We start from the raw sequence: 22,893 nt of genomic DNA, 5'->3' as shown, positions 1-22,893 counted from the left end.
AAAGGTAAAATGAAACGAATGAATTTACTCTAAAAAAGACCTTCATATGTTTCATGTTGTCATTTCCCCTAAAAAGCCTTATGCAAAATGCTATTATAATACCGTGCTTCTGCTGAAACCTGGCTCGCCCACACAAACATATAAATACAGGAATTTGCCTGGCTTTCAAAGAAGTAATGTTACATAAACAGGAGAAGGACCATTGATAAAGTTTGCACTATATCTTATATATAACAGATAGTTATTAGCACTTAAAACCCAAGATTGTCATATACAGAAGAATTGTATTCACTATACAGGTAAAGGTGAAAGATTTATAATTTACATAAGAATAGCTATACATGCCACAACCAGACTATTTAACACTATATTGGAAAGTGAGAGGATGTCTGAGCAATGGATGTGTACTGGTACAGATATTCAAGACCAATGGTGAGTACAGAGCTGTAGTAACTAAATAGGGATAAAGCTGATTAGCCATGCCATTAAGCTATGGAAAAGAGTTGATGGAGCTAGGTTATTTAGAGCAGCAGTATAGCTCCATGTCAAGAAAGAGCACTACAAATGCGACTTTTGCTTTGAGTGTTGATGGAGAAGTACAGAGAAGGTCAGAAGGAATGGCATTTTGTCTCTATGGATGTGGGTTAAAAGTGAAAGCACATGATATAGGGTGCCAAGAGAAGAACTGTGGTACTGCATGAGGAAGTCAGGAGTGCCAGGGAAGTATGTGTGGGTGGTGCAGGACACTGAGGACAGGCTGGAGAGATGGAGGTATGTTCCGGAATAAAGAAAATTAAAGTGAAATAAAAGCCAGTAGAAGCAAGACAGAACACATGTGTCTGAATGACAAGTTGACATACCTCCATTCAACCATCCAAAGCGATGGACAGAGCCCAACAGAGGCAAAGAAGAGATTGCAGGCAGAAGTGGGTGGAGACAAGAGTAAGGGGTGATTTGTGACAGAAGGATAGACGCAATAGTGAAATTCAAAGTATCAAAGATAATAGTTAGATCTGCTTTGGTGTATGGTTTGGAGGAAAAGGCACTGACAAAAAAAACTGAAGGAAGAGCTGAAGATTTTATGCTTTTCACTGGAAGCGACCAGGATAGAGCTGAAGTTGAGATGTTTAGTAAGAGTGTTAGAGGCAAGGTTGACATGGAGGAAGACCACAGTGAAGATTGATAGATGTAGTGAAGAAGGACATGCAGACGGTTGATGTGACAGAGGCGGATGCTGGGGATAGAGCAGTAGCATCGTTTGTTTTGGCAACCCCTAAAGTGAGCAGCCGAAAGAAGAACAAAACACTAGAGAATGGAGCAATGTATGATTATTTACAACACAGGATAGAAGCATGCACGTATACATAGATAACATTTATAAAGCTTACTGTGTCATACAAAAATACAGCAATGCATATAGTACAACAACTGTGCTGTTGTTACTGCATGGACACTTTGGATACCATGTGCTCAGTTACTTGAAGCCACATTGCACACACAGAACATTTTTGCCAGCACTAAGCACCTTTAATCTACATTCACAGAGCATTTACACTTTTGCTACTTCAGAAAAGCCTGCTGCATTCTGGGATTGAAACATTTCTCTTAAGTCAAATATTACACATACAACAAATACAAAGAGTTAAAATAATGGCATCAAAAACAGAACGTTACTTACAGCTCTTTATTATATGGGTGGCAATGCAAACTCCAGAGCAGATAAATATTTAAAAGTCTTCCCTTCTTAGATGACTAACTGACTAATAATTAGCCAGTCTGTCGCAGTGCTAACACAGAGACACAGGCAACCATTCACACTCACATTCACACTATGAATTAATTATATTACTTAGTTTTTATAAGTACACCATTATTCAAGCTCTCTGACAGGATTCTCTCTCTCTGTTTGTGAACACAGTCCCCGGGCCACAGAGGAGTAAAGCAACAGCAGCATGTGTGAAATATCCTGCTGCAGATGTTGAAAAAATCTGTCACATTTCAGTGAATGTGATTTATGTCATAAAAGCAGGAAATTAATAAAAGTCCATGTTACAATTGTAGGAGAGCAAAAAAATAAAATAAAATAAAATAAATATATACATATATAGGGCTTTGGTTAGTTCACTGTAAAAGACTCTGTGGCTGTGAGGTTATTTTTGTTGACAGTGTGCTGTCTTTGTTCTTGCACGCTGTATGCCCAAGCTCTGTCCACGCCATGTCCCTCAATTATGCAGGGTTTCCAGTCAGGAAAGGGAAAACGGCCTGCCACCACTAAGGCATCATCAGGCAGCTCGGCCTCTAACTTCTTTTGCAACAACGAAAGCTGCAAACACAAGAGAAAAGCTAAAATTACGGCAATACTTAATAATAATGTTCATAAAAATTATCTAATGCCTGCCAATAATCCACTGTACCACATCTAATTTTATCCTGTGTTGGATGAACCCAAATTATTTTTCATTCTTTATTTCCCCATTATAAACAGTTCATAGCTCATGTATATGTTCACAATATTACTCACCACACTAGGAGCCAAAAACACAGTGATATTCTTGCATTTTGTCAAGTCCACCTGTGATGAGATAAAAGGAAGGATATAAATAAGCAAACAGCTTTAACAGTAATTTTGTTTCAAGCAAAATAAATCATTTAAAAAAAAAAAAGCATTTGGCTTTCCTGAAGCATTTAGTTACATATGTATTAAATGTCACATTAATATGAGGATAAAAAAAACTTGGAAACGTTCATAAACATGCTTGGTTACTTACAAGAGATTTATTTATTTATTTTTTGTGAAGCAATTCTGCAAATTTGCATGCGAGCGTCACTGATACCACACGCAAGTGACAAACCTTCCAGAGGTCTTCTCGTCGATACGATACTTTTCCATGATGGCCTGCTCTCCATGCATAAAATCGGGCCAGGCGAACAAGCCAGGGGTTGAGCTCATAACCGACAGCAGGAATGAAGCCACGCTGATGGGCTTCCAAGACCTTAGGAACACATCGAAGCCCTGTTATTTATCAGTGCAAGTAAAAAAGCAGCCCGAATATGTTCTTTATACTTACTATACGGCCATCACCAGATCCTAAATCCACAAGACCTCCCTGTCGACCTCTGAGAAGGGTCATCACATTTTGTACTTGGGCTCTGCTGGCAGGAATGTAGGGAACCTGGGAGAAATTTCAAAGAGCTGACGTAAAAATGAGTGATGCAAGAGAACTGCTATATAAAAAGTTATTTCAGACAACGTAAACAAACCTGTAGCTTCAAGGGGACTTTTCGGAAGCCTGGCTGGAGGATTCCTGCCCACATGGCATATACAGCAAGCCCAGTGCCAGCGGCTATCTGAGCAACACCCCATCCTCCAATGGGCCTGGACTTCAACTCAGCAATAACCTCATCTGGTGTGTCATCATCCATTCCTCCATGCAGGAACTCAATTAAAAGAACATACTAAAACTCAAAAGCACAACATTGTGAAATATTTCTTCTTTTTGTTCTACCAAACAAATACTTTTAAAAATTATTATTATTATTTTGCAATCAGAATTATAATCTGAATGTGCTGTTGTGCCAAACGCATTTTGCTTTTTCAAGGTGTGAACTATAAAATCTCTAAAGGCTCCTCTGTTAATGTGTTTGTTTTATGTTTATTTCATCATTTTTACTTGTGTTATTTCAGTTATTATATTATATGTAATATAGACTAGTGTAGTATGACCGTGTGTAAGCTGACAGACAGAAGGAAAAAAGGCAAGGGGGAAATAGGAGAAAATATAATAAAAGGACAGAGCTCAAATAGAAATGCACAATGTATTGCTTAGATGAGGATGCAATGACTCAAACAGAGTAGACGGTGTATGGATAAAGAAGAAAATCCCAGCAGCACATCAGTGGACATCATGCTAATTTAAACAAACAGAAGATAATCACCAAACAAACACAGTTATGATTCAGTGTACTACAAGTCTTAAATGTATTGGGTGTCCTGCACCCAAGGTTTTCAGAAGGATTCGTTTGTTTTTATTTAGTATTTATTGTTTGAAAGTATTTCTCTCTTTTAAATTGTTATAATATGGCGGACATCTGTCAGACGCAATGTTTAAACGTTCAGAATGGGTATTACAATACAAACACACCACTTTGTGAAGGCAGTCATCCCAATGTTCCGTAAACACATGTACCGAAACGTCATAGTTTCATAGGAAATAGTTTTTAAAGAGATTATTACATGTAGCTACATATTTATAAACCTTAAGTGCAAAGTTTTGCTAGGACTTAACAGTCGTACATTTACTGACTTATTTTACATAGATGGTTTAAATAAACAGTCACAGTGAAAATACCAAAAAAAAAAAAATTTAGGTTATGCTGAGTTTTCGCGAACAGCTGTGATTTTATGCTGTCTGCAGCAGTCTTCGGTCAAATCCACGCCGTCTTTACAGTTTATCAGGTTACGCTGTCTGCTGGGAATAAATATTTATGTAGTATCGGAGGAAATCATTTTGCCGTGCTCCCATATATTCAAAACAGAAAAATCTCAACAATATTGCAATAATTAATGTGAAATACCTTCTTGACCTGTAGAAATGACAACGGTCAAATTACACCGTGGGACCAGTCCGTCTGCGAAATAGTCCGTATAGCGAAGAGTTTACGACAGTTCCGGTGCAGTTACGCTGATAGCTTCCACAGTAATATGTTAATTAAAACCAGTGACTGGAGTCATTCAAAACTCTTATACCTGCTCATGACTACAGAAGGATCTAGCACAGTTACAGAAGGTGAAAAGTTTACAAATTTATTTCTAAAATAAATTTTCAAATATTGCCACATTTGAAAATCTCAATAACTTTGCCATCTTTTCTCTGAAATGACATCCCTTTCTTTTGTCTGTCTCATAAACAGTATTTCAGTCATAAAAATAAATTACTACTCCACATGAATCCATTTTGATCATAGTATTTTTATTTGAAATACAATTTAACAAAGATATACAATGGCAGTTAACAAAATGCCATTCACAATATTTTAACACTCAAACACCATTAATATCCTTTTTGATCACTGTTATCGCCATATAAAAAAAAGTCAGATTAATTTTGTTATGCTTAGTATCAAAACATAAAAAACAAACAAACAAATCGAACACTTCCTGGGGGGGAAACCAGACTCATCAGTCACTGTCTGCGTCATCACTGATGATCCCCTGCAGGTTGGCCCATTCTGACATTTTCCTGCGACCTCTGTGGGTATTGTTTTCCTGATCACTGTCTGATTCTGAGTTTAGAGTGCGCTGATATTCAGAGGACGGACAGTCCTGTTGTTTCTGACTTGCTGAGGCTCCCCTGCGTGTAGGTCGACCTCGGAAGAAACCATATTAAAGGTTCTGAATCACAACATAACTGACGCTACTGTCTACACCACTTCAGTATTCACCACAAGATGAGCATTGTGCATTTCTCCACATAAGCAGGTAATAAACCAAAGCTACAAGTCCTAGAAGGATTCCCATCTAAAAACAAGGAAACGTAAAACTATTCAAGATATTTTTGCAGTTGTTTGCATATCTGCTCAAAAAATATAGATTTAAATTGTTATTAAAATCATCATTAAATCAGATTAACAATAAGCACAAACAACAATGTCAATTTGTTTTGCGTTAGTTGCATCCTTTGAATCATGGTGTCTACAGCGCTGTATTTGAAACAACTCTGAAGGAGTCATAGTATGACAAGAGAGCTGGTTACCTTGTGTGGTAATGATGTTGTTGACATCAAGAGCAGCCAGTTCTTGAGCTTGCTCTCTCTTCATTCTGACCTTTTTACATTTCTGAATAGTTGGCTGACCTGTGTGGAAGACAATAAGCTTTAAGTCATCAAACTGCGTAATGAAAAAAATTAAAAATTCAAACTGTCAACAATTAATTTTCATGTTTGTTCAATACGGAAACAACTTGGCTACCATGTGATGACCCTGCTGTTGAGGGAAAAAGCCAATGTTGTGACATTTCCTTAAAGCCTCAAAGCCTACGCAAATGTAACCACATGGACTACAAAATGAAACCGATAGTTTCCATCTGCAGAATCTCATGGACTCTAAAAATGTTTTAGAGTTAGAGTATATAAAAAAAAAGAAGTTCTGTTAAGACGATTTGCCCATGTGGTTCAATTCAAAAATGAGGTTTAGTTTTTTTCAGTTTATGGACCAAACCTGGGAACTTTTTATATGTTTATAGAGATAGGGTGTTAACTTTTAGTTTTTTGTTTTGGGGCTCCTCTATCAAGCTCGAAGAAACCCCTGGCAGTGTTTGGTCAGTGGCTAACTTTAAGCATCTATGTGTGCTGTGATTGACGATTGATCGCTGGCAACTATATTAGATAAAACTGCTCGCTGACAAATCATCTAATCAGCTAATACACTCAATGCATTTAGGCATGGTGAGGAAGACCTGCTGAAGTTCAAACTGAGCATCAGAATAGGGAAGAAACATGATTTAAATGACTTGTTGTTGGTTTCAGGCGGGCTGGACTAAGTATTTCAGAGGTTGCTGATCTACTGGGATTTTCCTTCACAACCATCCATAAGGTTTCCAGAGAATTATCCGTGAAAGAGAAAATATCTAGACAGGAAATTCTTTGGGCGAAGAGGACTTATTGATATCAGAGGCCAGAGGAGAATGGCCCGATTGTTTCAAGTTGATAGGAAAGCAACGGTAACGCAAATATCCTCTTGTTACAAACACCACAGCCTACTCTTTATGACCACAGTGTACCCGTCTTTTGAAGACTGCTTTGTAACAATGCACCATGTTACAAAGCTCAAATCATCTCAAACTGAGCATGAGTAACTTTAGGATATATTTGAGTAGGAGCTAATAATCATGGTTTCACTCTTTAGGGTTGGGTAATTGCTAAAGAATCTAAATCTGCAAATAAGCCAGAATGTATTTCTTCATTTTTATTTGACAAAAAAGGGTTCCTACTCACCATGCACACCAAGCTCTTCAAGCTCCTTCTTCAGAACAGCCACCTGGGAGCGGATGGAGCGGCAGTCCTCAAGCAGTTTCTTGTAATTTCTCCTCACGCCGCAGAGGGCAATGTAACGTTTGAGCCTCGCCACTGATTTGTCATCAGACTGCAGGATGAAGCCGAGGACAAACAAGGTGTGAAAAGAAAAATATATTTTTTATAGATCTTCATTACAGCCTCACACTATATAGTTTTCAGGGTTATCGCTCTTTTAGTCTAGTTTTGCCGATTTGATTGAAAGCAGCCAAATAAACACAACTATAAAACTTTACTCAGTATTGTGTTTAATTAAAGGATCAGATACATCCAGAAACAAAATAATTCAGGTTCTCCTTTGTAAGATATGAAAGAATGCTTCTGTTGTGTGCACCACCAAGTACAATACAGATTAAATGTGTGTTAAAGTTTAGTTTCGTCTGACTCTCACCTTTGGTTTTCTGGTGCTCTCATCTTTCTTCACACTGTTCTTCATCTTCTTTTTATCAGTCTTATTTTCTTTTTCATCTTCCAAAGAAGGTAGTGATGAATCTGAGTCTGGGTCACTGGTTTTCTTTTCCACTTTTGTATCTTCTGCAACACATCAGTAAATCATAATGTAAGTGGACTAGTACTTTTATAATGCTTTTCTATACTAATTGAGCAGTCAAAGTGCTTTCTTACTACAAAGCTCACTCACCCAATCATAAACGGTCACTTTTTTCCTGCCCCTAAGTGCTTTTAATCTAACATTTACACACTCACACTCCAATAGATACACTTGGGACCACTCGGGGTTCAGCATCTTGCACTGAACCCCACAATACTGTACAAGCTGGGGATTGAACCACCATTTTTCCAATTAACAGACGATCCCAACTCAGAAACCCCGCATATGAAGCAATTAAATATTGTGCCAACAAACGTAATAAATAATATATATTTTTTGCATGATCACCTTTTTCACTGTCAGAAGACTCGTCACTCTTAATTTTGTCACTCGTTTCTGACTTGCAGTCTCCATCTGATTCGTTTTCTGCTTCACTCAGTGGTGTTTTCCTTCCTTCATCTTTATTGCTGGTTCTTGTCTCGACGTTCTTTCTCACCATTTTCTTTGGACTGTCACTGCAGTTGCTTTCCTCACAGAGTTCCTCATCAGAAGACTCGTCACTGTCAATTTGACGATTTTCATTTCTCTTTCGCTGTGATTTTTTCACCTCTTGCTCTTCACCATCAGCTTGAGATTTGGCATTTTCTTCATCATTGCTGCTTTCTTCACTTTCTGTTTTGTTGTCCTCTTGAGCCTCAGATTCTGTCATTATTAACCCACAAAAGGACATAATTGTATAATTTACAAAGAAAATATATTTGAATTGCAATCTTGAAATGGTCAAATACACTTGCCTTTACTTCTAATAGTAAGTAAAAATACTGCATAACCACACAAATCGCTTAAGGTTCTTAATTCATTTTGGCTTGCCCAGTTTTGGCCTCCTGCTGGGTTACAAGTTAGCTAACTTACAATATGACCAAAAAGGAAGTTGATGCTGAAGGCAGACAATTTCTAATGACATAGGAGAGTCAGTAGCCTAGATCTTTGCTGAACACGAGCAGAGGTCTGTGTACCCATTTATCAAAGGATAATTTCTGTTTCCATGTTACATCATTTGTGCCATCATTTTGAAATAAATTGTAAAACAGGCTATTACGAGCTGGCTGCAGGGTATCCTTTCTGCAGGTCTGTAATCAGAATGCACTCACAAGGTTTGGGTGCTTTAGTTGGACTAAACTGCATGTTAAAAAGCTTCATTTGCTAAAGGATGTGCACAAACTGTATATGTCTATAGGCTTTCATTTCCCAGTGTTGTCCTTAGTTAAAATGAATTAGACACTGCTGACCTACCTGATAATGAGCTTGAATGATTATTTCGTGATTTCTTTGCCCTGGATTCATCTTCACTCTCACTCATGACCTCATCATTTCCATTTTCTCTCTTCCTTTTGTTCTGGGGCTTCTTAGTCTCTGAGTCACTTTCACTTTTATCATTATCCTATGAGGAAAATCAACAATTATAAAGATGATAACTATGGAACTAAAATGTAAATGTAAAAGACTGATAGACGATTATTTTATGTATTATATATACATAAATTCTGATCTGCCACAAAATTAAAACCACCTGCAAAACAACAGATAAATCCCTCTCATACTACCAACTATGAGACAGGACCTCTGTTACACAGGGCTATTCTGTTGCGTCTTGCACGGGGATGCTGGGATTGCTTTTGATCCTGTAGATTGCAGAGGTGAGGCTCTCTGTATGGGCTTGTTTCAGTGCATATGGGTGCTTCCCAAAAGATTGATTCTATTCATCTGGACGTCCGCTACGTCCAGATGAATAGAATCAAGCTTACCTGGGATTTACTTACCTGGATGATTAAGCATCCATCGATGTGAACATGAAACGTGAGTCTGATTCTTCTGCCGAAGTGTGGGCAGGATCTTTTATATTTGCACACCCATGAGGACCTAAGGTTTCTCAGCAGAAGTTTGCACTGTCTGTGAACGCTTTAATGATGTGGCTGATCAGTGCATATCATTATCTATATGGAAAAGCAAAAACAGGTACCTGCATTTTCATCAGTTCCTCTTGCACCACCTGTTTCATTAAAGTTTTTACTTCTGGACTTAATGAGTCACATTTGTTGTGTGCCTGATATCTCTTTTTTAAAATTCCCAAGGTCAGCGTGCTGGAATAAAACAGCAGAAAGATTACATCTGTGAGTGGCAGGAAGGCTGTCATTTACAGTAACTACCACATTTGAGGTTTAGGCTTTTGAACACACTGAAAAATACATCTAAAAACGGTAACATCCTTCATAACAGCCTGGCACTAATCGATACCTGCGAGAGAAGCTACTTGCACTTTTTGCAAAACTATAATATTTAGGTTTTAAAAACCCAAAATGTCACTGAAAGATCGATACGCTAGCATCAGAAAACGTCTCGAAGGAATGAAATCAATAATAAACAGAGAACTCGTTAACATAATACTTTTAAAATATGTCCCATCTTCTCAGTAGTAAATGGCACATTTAGGGTTGAGTTTTACTTTTAGAACGGACAACATGCTGCTGGTTGGAGTATTCAAACAACTCAGCTACATTAACCGAATCGCATTGATTTCAGTTTAAGTAACCGAATGCTACATAAAAAAGTTAGGCCCATGCCGTTTATTGTTAGCACAAACACCTCTTTAATGCTTCCACTGTACCTTAGGTCTGCCTCGTCACGGAGTTGACCACACACAAACCTGCGGATACCTGCTGCCTCCTTGTCCGACACCATCCTAACACACACTGGAAGATTCTTTTTGGCGGCGACTCCGCGACCTCCACGCGTAATAGGAAATGACATCAGATACACCACGCCCCTTCAGTGTAGTAAACAATTGAGAGAACCACAAAAAAGTTTCGGACCAGTGTTGTGTTTTGTTAATTTTATTTCTAAGTTTTATTTTTATATTTCATTTGGACTTTTTTTTTTTAAATTCAGTTTATTTGCAGTTAGTTCCTGGAGTGTTTTTGCTCGTTTCAGTTTAGTTATTGTTTCAAAAATGTTTAGCTTTATATAGTTTTTATTAGTTTCTATGTTAGTTTTTGTCTTTAATATTAGCTGTTTTAGGGCATAGGCTAGAGCAAAGTTTTAGTAAAATCACTACAGATATTACCACAGAAACAGGAATTTCTTAAATCAGCTGACCCCCAGTCTTGCAGCTATCCAGAGTCTCAGCATGTTCATCAAATCCTCAGATTTTACCAGATTAACGAATACTACAACTAATTAACTCCATTTTTAAATTCATTTTATTCTATTTAATTTTCCAGGATCATAAAACAGTTTGTTAGTTTTTAAAAAAAACATTTATCCTTGTTTCCTATATGTGATGAAAGTGCTGTAGTGCTATCTTAATGTAAGATTTAAAAAAAAAAAACTGCTGTAATAAGGCATACAATCCTTAGTTTGTTGACCATGGCAATATGAAATGTATATGTAACCAATTTTGTTGAATCATGTCTTTCAGTTTTTATTCAGTTAGTTTTCAGGTTTTTCTTTTTGTTAATTATCGTCTCTCTTTTCTTGTCTGTGTGGAGCTGTTTGCATATTGTTGGGAAGGATAATACTAAAAACTGGGGGCTGCTAATAGCTAATAAAATTTGCACTTTCCATTATAATTTCACTTTATTCTAATACCAAATATCTCCCAAATACTTAGCAATAGAAGGCACTAGATAATAAGATCATTTTAATTTATAAAAGCAAATAATAATGAATTATCTAAAAGATCCCCCCCCCCATTTTTAATTTTTTTCTCTTTATATGAGAGTTGACTGGAGCTGTTTTTGCAGTGTTTTCAATACAGTAATGACCAGTCAGACTGTACTGGTGTTTTTTAAACTAGAAAAAGAAAACCTTAGAGATGTTCCACAGATGTAGTAAAGGAGGACCTAAAGAGGGGACATTGTAACACTGGAAGTGAGCAGCCCAAAGAAGATGATGAACACCCACCCAAGGCTAGAAGGGCAGTGGTCACTGCTGAGGCCATTGCCTAAGTGAGAGAAAGAGATTCACTCCGAATCTAATTGGTTTGGCTTTTGCACATACTTCCCCTATGTTTAATTAATTTCAGCATGGTAGTTTTTATGTAATATTACAGAAAGAACATGTTATAAGGAAGTCTGTTTTGTAAAGTATCTTAGAAATAAAAGGGGCAAAAAAACCAAACAAAAAACAGTCCAAGCTAGATTTCAGTCATTTATTGAAATATTTCCATGACAACTATTGGACGGAAATTACATTAGTGCATATTTCAAGATTATTTTATAAAAGATCTGAGTTACATATTGCTCTCATTCAGATTTTCCAGTATTCAGAGTGATTAGGGTTACACACTAATGAAGATTAGAAAGACAATCCTCTCCCTGAGAGAACAAAAAATACAACCCAGTACACACACCACTTTTGTCATCACTATATGGCCAAAGAAAAACAACATAAAACAAACAAAAAAAACCCAAAATTCTGTAGTTTAGTTTAAGACAGAGAAGAAGTGAAAGTCTATGGCTCAGAACAAAATGCAAAATCCAAGAAATGGTTTCGGTTCCTCTTGAAAACTTAAACTGAAATGTAAGCTTACAATTTATTCATTTACAGGAGTAAATTCAAATTTTGCGTGCAGAGAGAGTGCAACGTACCTTTTCTGAAATTAAAACTCGTTTGAGCACGAGTGAACACAAAGACTCAATACAAAAGTTAAATACCAAATAATAAATTAGGTTCATAAATTAATAAAAAACATCTTGAAGCAACAGCTATAATAACATAAATAAAGAAAACTGAGCTTCTCATCATTCACAAGCCCCCCCCCCCCCCAAAAAAAAATGGCTACTGTGTTTTATTCCAGTGTTGCAATATCTAGCCTCAACTTCACCGTCCTCTGTCCATCAATGTTCGGCAGCATCTCACTCCAGAAGAGAAAGGGGAATAAAGTTTCACAGCCTGCATAAACTGACACAGTGTTTCCTACAAGTCACACACAGAAAAGGCTGCCTGTGCATGTCATTAAAACCCACATGGACATTAGGTAGTCTGCTCTAAGATAAAGATGGGAGAACATTGGATTTTGAGGACTATTCAGTAGCTTGCAGGAGGTTCATTAACCTCTGAAAAGTAATGTCTATACCAGTATCAGTACCAGTATTTCCCATCTAAAGACTGTACACACGTTGTTTTCATGTAAACAAATGCATTTTCCTTTCCACGCACACTCAGACCTAAATTTACAAATCAGTCATCAACCAACATTTCTGAAAAGTCTGAGGACATTTAATGAAATTACGAACCAAACTATTGCTGTCATCGAAGACGTGTTTTTCATTCCCTTAACATTCAAAAAACAAACAAACAAAAAAATCCCAACAAAGTTTAAGTCCCTTTCCCCTGCTTTGTTTTGACATTATTAGTCCTTATACACAGTTTGCTGACCGTGGCCTCTTTCATCATGCATTATGTGTCTCCGTACGTGGATCCGTCGTACTCGTCTATCCCCTCCCACAGCACCCTCTTCCTCTGACTGACCAGCTCCCAGCGATGAACCGGAGCCTCTTGAATCTAAAAGGTGCAAGCCTCCTGGTCCAGATCCTCTGTTGTTCTCATAGATGAGGATATTGAGGGTTTCTTCGAATATTCGGGCTTCGGGAAACTCAACCTAGAAGCACAGGTGTTTGGGAAAGGTCACTGAATATTTATTTGCTCTGTACAGCAACCTGAAAATGTGCTTATTTGTAATAAGCATATGTTCAGGGCATAAGCCCAATATAAGGTGTTGGTACAGGAATAAGTTTAAAAACCATAATTGCATATCACTTTCATCCAACCACATGCTTCTCTTAATGTAGAAAGCTCAATAACTGACTCCAGTGGGAGGGTTTTCTCTTCTTTGGATTTACTGTAGGTTAATTAAAAGGCTGCCATCATTACCAGACAGCAAGTAAGTGTATTTCTCAAAAATGTTGATCAAATGCTTTAATATTTATTAAACAATGCTTACTTTGGTCTGCTTCTTCTCTGTAGCATAGACAATGGAAGTGCAGCACACTTCAGCAATCTTGCGGCCTTCGCCATAAAAAGACCAGCAGCAGATCTCATCCCCCAGCACGTCTTTGACAAACAGGACGCGGCCATTAAATCGCAGTACGAGTTTGTCGAACAGTTCAATGTTCTTCAGCAGGTTATCGTCAGAGTTGCTGGTCACAGCAGAGCAAGAAAAAGTAAGCATCTATGAACTTTGTGGATTCATTATCATTTTAAAAATCCAAAGATCTTACCTGGTGTATGAGTATTTGTTGTTTCCTCTGTTGTTCTGCAATTTTACTACTGGCTAAAAGAGCAAGAAAGAGCAATATTAATAAGAGGGTACGTTTAATATAACCTAAAACGAGACAAACACTTAAACTGTCTCTTTCTAGTTAACAGTAAGTGAGGAGCCTTAAACCAAAGGGGTCATTTCAGTAGAAAACACACTGCTGGTGAACAACACAATAACAACAAAAATATAAGTGCAAGCATCTAGTGCAGGGGTCAGCAACCTTTAACACCCAAAGAGCCATTTGGACCCGGTTTCCATGCAAAAGAAAACACTGGGAGCCACAAATACTTTTTGACATCTAAAATGAAGATAGCACTGTGTTTTTTTACCTTTATGCTTTGTGTGAACAACTAAGGTATGTTGCTTATGAAATCCATGAAGTGCTACAGAGAAAATTACATTTTATTTATGTAATTAACACATTTTGAACTCTTAAAGAAATCTAACAAAAGGAAAGACACCCAGCTGAACTAAAATGATCCATGTAGCAAACATAAACTGTTGTGAGCCGCCACCCTTATATCGCCTTTGGGCTTTTGGAGCCTTGACCTGATGTTTAAAAAATAATTGGAAAAAAAGCACTATGCTGCTAAAAAAATGAAAAATACTGCCTAAATATGTATTTTACCAGGTTAATGTGTGTGGCCGGGTGTGGTCTGCAGCACCGCTGCAGGGGAGGCGGACGCACCTGAGCGGCACCCGCAATCACGCCTCGCCGCCTTAACGTCTGTGCTATCTATGCTGTTGTTGGTATGTGTCGGGCTGTGAGCTGAAAAGCTAAAGCCGGCTGTATGCGTACAGCAACCGTGTGTGAAAAGTGGTCAATAAAGAGATGCTGAAAAGCGTGTTCATGCAAACATCGTCGGGCCTGCCGTGATATGTTTACAATGGGACTTCTGCTCCTGAACCTTTGCGCACAGCGTATGCAAATCGGGGCTGTACTTTCATCTTTACGCAGGACTGTAAGCTGCCATCTGTGAGGCGTGAGCGGTGTTTGTTTTTAACATAGTTCACGGTGGAGAATAGCTGCTGACAATGTGGATCCGAAGATCCATAACTGGCCTACCTGGGGTTGAAAGTCTCGATAAATGCACGGCGTTTCTGCGGGTATACCGGCTTCTGCGAGTGTGACGCTTATTTTGAGCAATGAAAAAATAATAAAATTTTATTTTATTTTTATATTTCAATGTCACAATAATCTTCCAATTTAGAACTACAAGTTAAAAAAAAATAACTAACATAAATAAAATACACTTCAGCTAAATACTTCTAATTTATTTTCCCAAACCACGCGGACCCGCACTATAAGGACTAAAGAGCTGCAGGTTGCCGACCCCTGATCTAGTGCTACACGATTAATTTCCTACAAACGTATTGTGAAAGTTTCTGGACACAGAAAAGCTTAAGGGCTTTTATTTTGAAACTCACAAGGGAAATGCTGAGTTTCTATTGACAAGGTAATGCTGTAATTTGTGAAATGGGAACCACACTCTTTACACAGATGTTTTAAGAAAAACAGGTCCGTCTGTAATATAAGAGTATTTCAGATAAAGCCCTGCTACCTTCTTTAGTTGAGAAAAATAAAAGCTCTTTTTTCAAGTACAATAAACACAATTACCAGCAGTGTCTGCTGGAGCCTGTAACAATCTCAGCTTTTTTTCTTATTCACCAAAGTAATACAATACTATACTGGGCCCCACCTCTTGATTTTCTTCTGAAATATTTTCCCTCCTAGATAATCCACAATCAACAGTCTGTTGTATTGTTGAAAAGTGGAAGCATTTAGAAACCACAGCAGCTCAGCCATGAAGTGTTGACCACGTAAAGTTTCAGAGCGGAGGTTGCCGAATGCTAAGGTGTATAGTGAGTAAAAACTGGAGAGCTCCAAACCTCCTCTGGGATTAACATCAGCACAAAAACTGTGCCAACCTGTGTCTGGAGCTTCATAGCATGGGTTTCCAGGGGCGTGCAGCTCCTGTAGGTTTAATGTAGCACAGTGCTTACAACTTATACTTACAAGCATTTTAGGCTTGAATATAATTACTGTTGTGTTTTGTTTTTTTGTTCAATATTTTTCTCTTGTGCATCTTTTTCCATCTCCTGGCAGGGCTCTAGAGTGCGACTAATTTGGTCACAAATGCGACCACATTTTTCAATGGTGCAACTAAAAAAAATCTTTGGTCGCACAAGTACGACCAACTGTTCGGGTAACAAAAAACACAAAAACAAAAAAAACACACTCTCCGTGTGGTCATCAACAGACACACATTATGCCCCTATTGGACTAAACCAATCCAGAATCAGAAATAGTCAGGGGCGGGACCTCTCTGATTGGCCGTGGTCCAGTTGAAAGTGCAGTTGGAAGAGGGAGGTGAGTAGCTTGAATAAAGTGATATCGATTCATTAAATCCTGAATCGACTTTTAAATATAACTGTGTTTTGCCAGAAATGCCAGATTCTCAGATTAAAGCTCACAAAACTATTTCAACAACCACCAAACAGTAAATGAGAGCAGGTACATGGATTCCACACAAAGACGTAAACACAGAGCGGACCCGACGCATCAGAATCAGTTCTCTTTCTCACCCCCACGTAGACGGACACGCTGTCGGAGCTCAGGGATTCTGATGCGTCGGGCCCGCTCTGTGTTTACGTCTTTTTGCGCTAGATTCTGAGCTGCAGGTTTTGTCTCCCTCCAACCAAAATTCACAGAGCCAGCAGCAAAAGAAGCAGCAAACTACGCTTCACATTTGATAAATGTCGTCATGAATTCCCTCTGACTTTTGCTGTTTTGCTTCCACCACGATAAAAATCACACTTCATGCACAGCTCTCTCTCTCTGTACTTGAAGAACAGTTTCCCGTCTCAAATCTCTGTTTTCTGCATTATTCATTGGCTTATTACCCACCAGTCTACCATTTTTTTTTCTTACAGCGGCCACTGTCTTTTTCTTTTCTTTTTTTTTTTTTACTTAAATGACGTCGGACAAGAAAGCCTAATGTCTGCTGTTCAATACTGAAGAAACTTTTTAAAATTATGCAAAATTGCAGAATATTGCAGAATATTTTGAAGGTTATCTGCTATAAAAAGCCAGGCCAGAAAAATCTCCTTCATGTTTTTCTGTGTTTTATTCTCAGTTACTTCACACAAAGGCATCTGCTGTGATGTTCACAATTCTGATGAAGTCTCACATGTATCAGCATTGATAAATGATCAGAATTATAATATTTCTGACGTCTGAGGCAAAATTGAATCGAATCAGGACTTTGAGAACCGGAATCGAATGGATTATAGAAATCAGTGATGATACCCAGCCCTAGTGAGTAGCCTAGGCCCGACAGAAGTGGATGTATCTGTGGGTAATAGGAAAAGATGAAAAGAACTATTGATAACTTTTTTGTTAAGTCAAGGCCTGATCAGTCTGAAATTCACAGCCAGTGCTCTGACACAGAGCCATCAATCTTTGAACGTTGAAAAAGCACAGTGTATCCAGAAAACACATTATGTGCTGCAATAAATGCACTGCCCAAATGTTCCCTCTCCTCAATGCCTTTCAGCAGCAGGCAGCAGCAAACAGGTCGTCAGAGGAGGCCGATGTGATGATTAAGTTTAACATTTTCTACACTATTGCCAAAGCACTTTAAGCACAAGATTGTTAGTGAATAATTTACAAATGAATATTGTCTGTATGGACTGCAATTTCCCCCCCAAAAAAAGTGCACATGTAAAACTGCGGTGTTAAGCGATGCGGTTGAAAAATTTGAGTGCGCCTAACTTTTTAAAGTTAGGCGCGCCTAACCTAACAAAAAGTTAGTCTAGAGCCCTGTCCTGGGTAACAGTAACAGCATCAGTCACTAATATTAGGAATTTAAGAAATGTTTAAGAAAATGACTGATTCCTAAACATTAAATACTACATAACTATCTGCCAGCACTCAGCATCTCCAAATTGCATTCACAAACAGCTAGACAGTCATTACATATGCATCCAGCTTAGGGGCCAATTGATGAGGCTTGAATTAAATTTACCTTTCTACATGTAGCAATCATCCTCTGTTCTTCTTTGGCTGAGGTGATCATGGGTATGCGGCATACACTTTCAAAGACATCCTTTTGTTTCTGGAAGTAAAGAAAACATGTCAAAATTTGTACATGTTTCATTTTATTAAAATCCACAAAAAAGAAATCTTAGTACCACGTGTTTACCTGCATGACACTGAGGCAGTGTTGGACGAGTCCCTGGACCCGGTAGTACTGGGCCTCTTTTAGAACTTCATCTAGTTCTCTGTGGTCCTCCGGAAGTGGTACTGAGCCATCTCGAAGGAAGTTCAGAACCAGCTCAAAATGCCGACCAGATCTATCCAAAACTACCCACCCTAGAGCAAAAGGGAGAGTAATTTCAGGAATTTTAATTCAGGTTATTATGCTTATATTATATTTACTGAGGTAGTCAAGAGGTCCCTTTAATGTGTTAGCATAACAGCTAACAAAGAGGATACAACATAATTCAATATTTACCAGCTTTCAGAGTCAACATTATTTTGGTGGGACTTTTAAAACAGTAGTATGGTTAATAAGGCATACTCTTGGGACTCTGACAGATACAAAAATGTTTTAAAAATAAAACAAAACAAAACAGAAATATTCAGAATTCAGTGTTGGGTTTATATTAAATGACTACTGGAGTTAATTAAGACAAATGCGTTGCAAATGCGCACGATATGATGTACAAGTAATGATTTGTACGTATTTGTTTCACCCATGCGCGCGCTTTTTCTCCCAGTATTCTGTGGGAGGGGCAAAAATTCCTGTTCTGATGTTTAAAGTTGCCAACCTCTGCACTAGATGATCAAAACTGTAGAAGCAGCCATTCTTGTGAATTGTGGACAGCCTCATAGATGGAAAGATAGATGGACAGATATAGAAAGAGTATAGACATATACAAAAAAGGACTATCTCAGTAATAAATGGCGTTTTTTGGAATTTTGCACATGATGTAAGTGATCGTTCATTTATTATTTTGTTTTGGTTGTTATAAATGCTTACAAGATGAAAAGAACGACAACATGTGAACGCTGCAGAAGTGTAAACAACTAAAAGAAAATAAAACCTGACAGCTGCATTTACCAGTGTGATGGATATGAGGTTAACACATCAGTATTGTAAGGATTTTGGCTGAATTGGTGCAAAACTGAATGACTTCCAAAGTGTAAGACTTTCTGTTCAAGCCCATTTTTTAGGTCTCCTCACGTAAAATAAACCCTACACCTTCTATACAGTGCAAGTCTTGGTGACAGGATACTGCAACAGCCGTTTGACACAACTTCCGTTTTAGATTCTGCTTAGTGAATACACAGTAACTGAGAGTTATCATTAAATTCTGGAAATAAGTATAACTAGGGATGGGTATCGAAACCCGGTTCTTGTTGGCATTTTTGCAAACGATTCCCTTATCGATTCCAGTCGCCCCGAATGAAACGTGGCGCCTAAGCGGCTCAAAAGTTTGGTTATACTTTACGAGAGCGAATGACAACAGGGCAACACGCAATACTTGCAAAGTAGATATTTCATTTAAGGGAGGAAACACTACAAATATGCAAAAGCATTTTCTCACAAAACACGCGATAACCTTAAATGAATGTCGTGTTTTTAATTCCGCTCCGGACTCGTGAATCTCAACCCAGCAGCAGCGGTAACGTTTGTACGTCCTCTCCCATTAATGCGGCAGGTAAATAATCAACTAACAGTGCATATTATGTTAGCGCGATCTGGACATTACTGGATATTCTTGTGTAATTGCTACAGAATAATTTATGGTATACTTTGTTATTCCTACAGAAGAATATTTATTTTATTATTTTACATTTACAATTTTTTTTCCTGGGGACCCTGTGACACCCCATTGAAGAGCTGTAGGCCGTGGATCTCTTAAGATCTCACTGTTGGGTTTGTAAGGCCATGTTACTCCTAAATTTCTATCTTCTTCAAAAAGAAGTTATGAAACAAAGTTCTAAGCTAATCGCCCTTAGTGTTCTCCTTTTTTAAAAATAAGAATCGATAAAGAATCGAACCGTTAAACAGAATCGAAAATGGAATCGGAATCGTGAAAATCTTATCTATTCTCATCCCTAAGTATAACTGCATAAAACCCTGCCTCAAACTCTCAACATCATGTTAAAACTCCTGATATCAACAACACAGTCTTCAAAATCTTAGTGCTCACCAAAGAGATACATCCACCCACCTTCCGAGTCTATGGTAACATCAGTTTCTCCATTGCACATGCTCCGCAGCAGGCTGTCTTCCTTGCTTAATGTCTGGATGGTTGTATAATGCAATGAGCCACCAACATTTAACTTGACGTACTTGCTCCCCAGCAGACCCTGGTTCCTGTGCTCATCTGTGTGAAGGCAGGCAGGCTGGGAAACAGCGGACTGGGCAGAGTCGGCAGCATGACTGCCGACTGAAGCCTCAGCAGACATGGGGTTGAAGAGTCACTTTCTGACTGAAATACACAAGAGTTTTATATTATTTACGCCACTGCAGATAATTATTCTATTTCAGCTGCTTCTTAACTGAGAGTAACATAATAGCTCTTAGACTTTAGGAGAATAGCTTTGTATCTGAGCTACTTTCTGCTTTCTTTCCTCTTTCTGCTCTGTAGCTGATGTTATGATTATCTGTGTCTACAGAAGCCACATATAATGACGAATATATAAAAAAAATTCAAGTCAGAACAAAGTGCACTGGGAAATGGAGTAAGTGCTCATGAGGGTGTGAGCATATGCAAAATAGATAGAACTATTAACTTAACAGGGTTATTATAGTTTTATATTTTCAAATTACTTTTCATTTAGTTTTAATCTTCGAAAAAATTGTATTAGTCTCTGTTTGACATCTTTTTAAGTAATATTGCATTTAGAGTAAATGCCAGAGGCAACATTTAAGAAAATAAAAATATTAGAATAAAAACACATTGTTTTTTTCAAAGCAGTGTGGGTGAAAGTAGTGGGGTTTTTTGTGTTTTTTTAAAAAAAAAATCTACTTAACTAAAATATTCCTTTCCTCATATCTAGTTTTAGTGAACTCTAATAACCTTAATCATTAATCACGGTGGGGAATTTAAAAAGAGTTTCAGCTGATCTTTGTGTTACTATGACATTAATACACCATGTGGGTGTGTAGATTTTTTTTTTTAAAAAAAAGGGCCAAATTACAACTGTCACCAAACCTCTAAACCTGTACTAAAATCACATCATTTTCTCAGCCACATCCACTTTGTTTATTGTAATGATTGATTTTGAACATCTATCAGGACAAAACATTAGGATCAAATGACCATTTTTCCCCAAACAGCAAACTGATTCAGACTAGCCCTTTTTACATAAAGCCCTGAGGCTTTACTGGCAGCCATTGATTAGACAACATAAACACTTTCAGTCACATGAGGCACCTCAAATGACACCCCTGACTGACGTCTACTGTAATATGACAGCTGCTGACATATCGGACTATTAAACTGAAATTACACTGAGCTAGCTCATAATAAACTGTACTTACCACACTGAACATCCAAGGGTGTTAAGAGAGTGAACCTATCTAAGCTAACAAAACTAAAAATATAGCTTTAATTAGCCAGCAATCGTTAATCAACTAGCTAGCTTCTGTAAAGAGGCCAGGTGAATTTACGGCGCAGCTAACATCCGACGCCTCATTTTAATCGCACAGCTAAAGGAACGAGGCTAACAGCAGCTAGTCTACTCCGTCACGCTTTAAGCTACTAATGCTCATTTGCTCTGTACCGCTTTTTTTTTTTAGATGAAAAGTCATAAAGTAGTGACCAAGAACGCGAACTCCACATCCACTCCAATTTCACTGTTGGGCACAAAACTGCAGCTAGTATGATAAGCTAAATAGGTCAGTCGGAAGCGAAACTAGACATCTTCTTCCGCTGTTTTCTTCTTCTACTTTTAACCGATCTTTGAATGGAATGACTGCCACCTATCGAGCAAGTGGTTAGTGCTTACACTAACTTGTTGTAATAGACTACCACACATTCATATTATTCTCTTTTTAACAGAACAACAGAATTTCTCTAAAAATATATTAAAATTACTATTTCTTTCGGGACCGGTGAGCGTCTCTGTTATAGCTGAGCCTTAGGCCGTGTATACACTGCCATCTACTGGTCACAGTGAGGAACTGCAACAACACAATATCTGTTCTGTTGTTTGCTCTTCGATGAGTTTTGAACAGACATGCGGGTAGTGGGTTTAGGTTAATAAAAGTGATTCTAAACTGCCTGTAAGTGTTTGGTGAGTGGATGGAATGATTGTTTTAAGGATGTCTGTATTAATCCCTTCAACCTGGCCCAGTGACCAGCATTTGTTACACTGCAAATAACGGGTCTAAAATATAGGTATGCTCATAAACATGATTATGGTACTTGGAACACAGATATATGCGTGTTCACTGGACACTGACAACTGGCTCTGACTCAGAGTTTCAGGTCTTCCTACAATGTAAAACATTCACATTAACAAATTCAGATCTATAGTTTTATTTTTCAGAGACTATAACGTCACATTCTCCTCTCTCCAGGAGTTGCAATGCAACTCAGAGACAGTGACAGGCCACTTCAAGTTGCACACTATGTACAAACATACCACAACCTGAGGGACGAAAAATTACAATGACAGACTTACAAAGCTTACATGCTGTATATGTATAATTAATGTGGATAAATCCAGTGTTAAAATAATCACATAATTGTTTTTGTGTATTGACATACTTTTCAATATGGCTTATCTTATAAGTCAAGAGCATGACCAATTTTAAATGAATAACCCATAAAATTAATATCACTATTTCAAGACAATTTCTATATTAAAATAATGAAATTTAATGAAACTGGTGAAAGCTAAAGTATTGGAAAGCTTTATATTGTGTTTCTCA

At 37.9% G+C, this 22,893-nt stretch overlaps 3 protein-coding genes across 7 annotated transcripts; all 3 read right to left on the bottom strand.

Annotated features, from left to right (window-relative positions):
- Positions 1–1,311: 1,311 nt before the first annotated feature.
- On the bottom strand, positions 1,312–4,681 carry antkmt (adenine nucleotide translocase lysine methyltransferase). 5 transcript variants are annotated; one of them, XM_084926311.1, is made up of 6 exons: positions 4,576–4,681; positions 3,262–3,425; positions 3,069–3,173; positions 2,853–2,993; positions 2,522–2,572; positions 1,312–2,323 (listed from the first exon to the last, which is right to left on the bottom strand). In XM_084926311.1, exons 2-6 carry the CDS (start codon positions 3,421–3,423, stop codon positions 2,117–2,119), a joined length of 666 nt encoding a protein of 221 aa, XP_084782437.1. In that variant the 5' UTR covers positions 3,424–3,425; positions 4,576–4,681; the 3' UTR covers positions 1,312–2,116. The 5 variants fall into 5 exon arrangements, with proteins under 5 accessions (XP_084782437.1, XP_084782435.1, XP_084782436.1 ...); XM_084926309.1 differs by having other exon boundaries at positions 3,262–3,462; positions 4,576–4,657; XM_084926310.1 differs by having other exon boundaries at positions 3,262–3,456; positions 4,576–4,654.
- A 268-nt stretch (positions 4,682–4,949) lies between these two features.
- hirip3 (HIRA interacting protein 3) lies at positions 4,950–10,423 on the bottom strand. Its single transcript, XM_084926299.1, has 8 exons — positions 10,286–10,423; positions 9,641–9,761; positions 8,914–9,061; positions 7,969–8,322; positions 7,462–7,604; positions 6,993–7,140; positions 5,754–5,852; positions 4,950–5,367 (listed from the first exon to the last, which is right to left on the bottom strand). Exons 1-8 carry the CDS (start codon positions 10,357–10,359, stop codon positions 5,180–5,182), a joined length of 1,275 nt encoding a protein of 424 aa, XP_084782425.1. The 5' UTR covers positions 10,360–10,423; the 3' UTR covers positions 4,950–5,179.
- A 1,390-nt stretch (positions 10,424–11,813) lies between these two features.
- On the bottom strand, positions 11,814–21,924 carry kctd13 (potassium channel tetramerization domain containing 13). Its single transcript, XM_084926298.1, has 7 exons — positions 21,499–21,924; positions 20,183–20,443; positions 18,145–18,314; positions 17,968–18,057; positions 13,899–13,951; positions 13,622–13,817; positions 11,814–13,279 (listed from the first exon to the last, which is right to left on the bottom strand). The coding sequence occupies exons 2-7, from the start codon at positions 20,418–20,420 to the stop codon at positions 13,031–13,033; spliced, it is 996 nt and encodes a 331-aa protein (XP_084782424.1). The 5' UTR covers positions 20,421–20,443; positions 21,499–21,924; the 3' UTR covers positions 11,814–13,030.
- Between the last annotated feature and the right edge of the window lie 969 nt (positions 21,925–22,893).

The sequence above is a fragment of the Perissodus microlepis genome, chromosome 4 (genome assembly GCF_051167445.1).
Source record: "Perissodus microlepis isolate ML-2025 ecotype Zambia chromosome 4, ASM5116744v1, whole genome shotgun sequence".
NCBI lineage: Eukaryota > Metazoa > Chordata > Actinopteri > Cichliformes > Cichlidae > Perissodus > Perissodus microlepis.
Note: the sequence above shows the minus strand (reverse complement) of the source record. Positions and strands in the feature narration are given on the sequence as shown.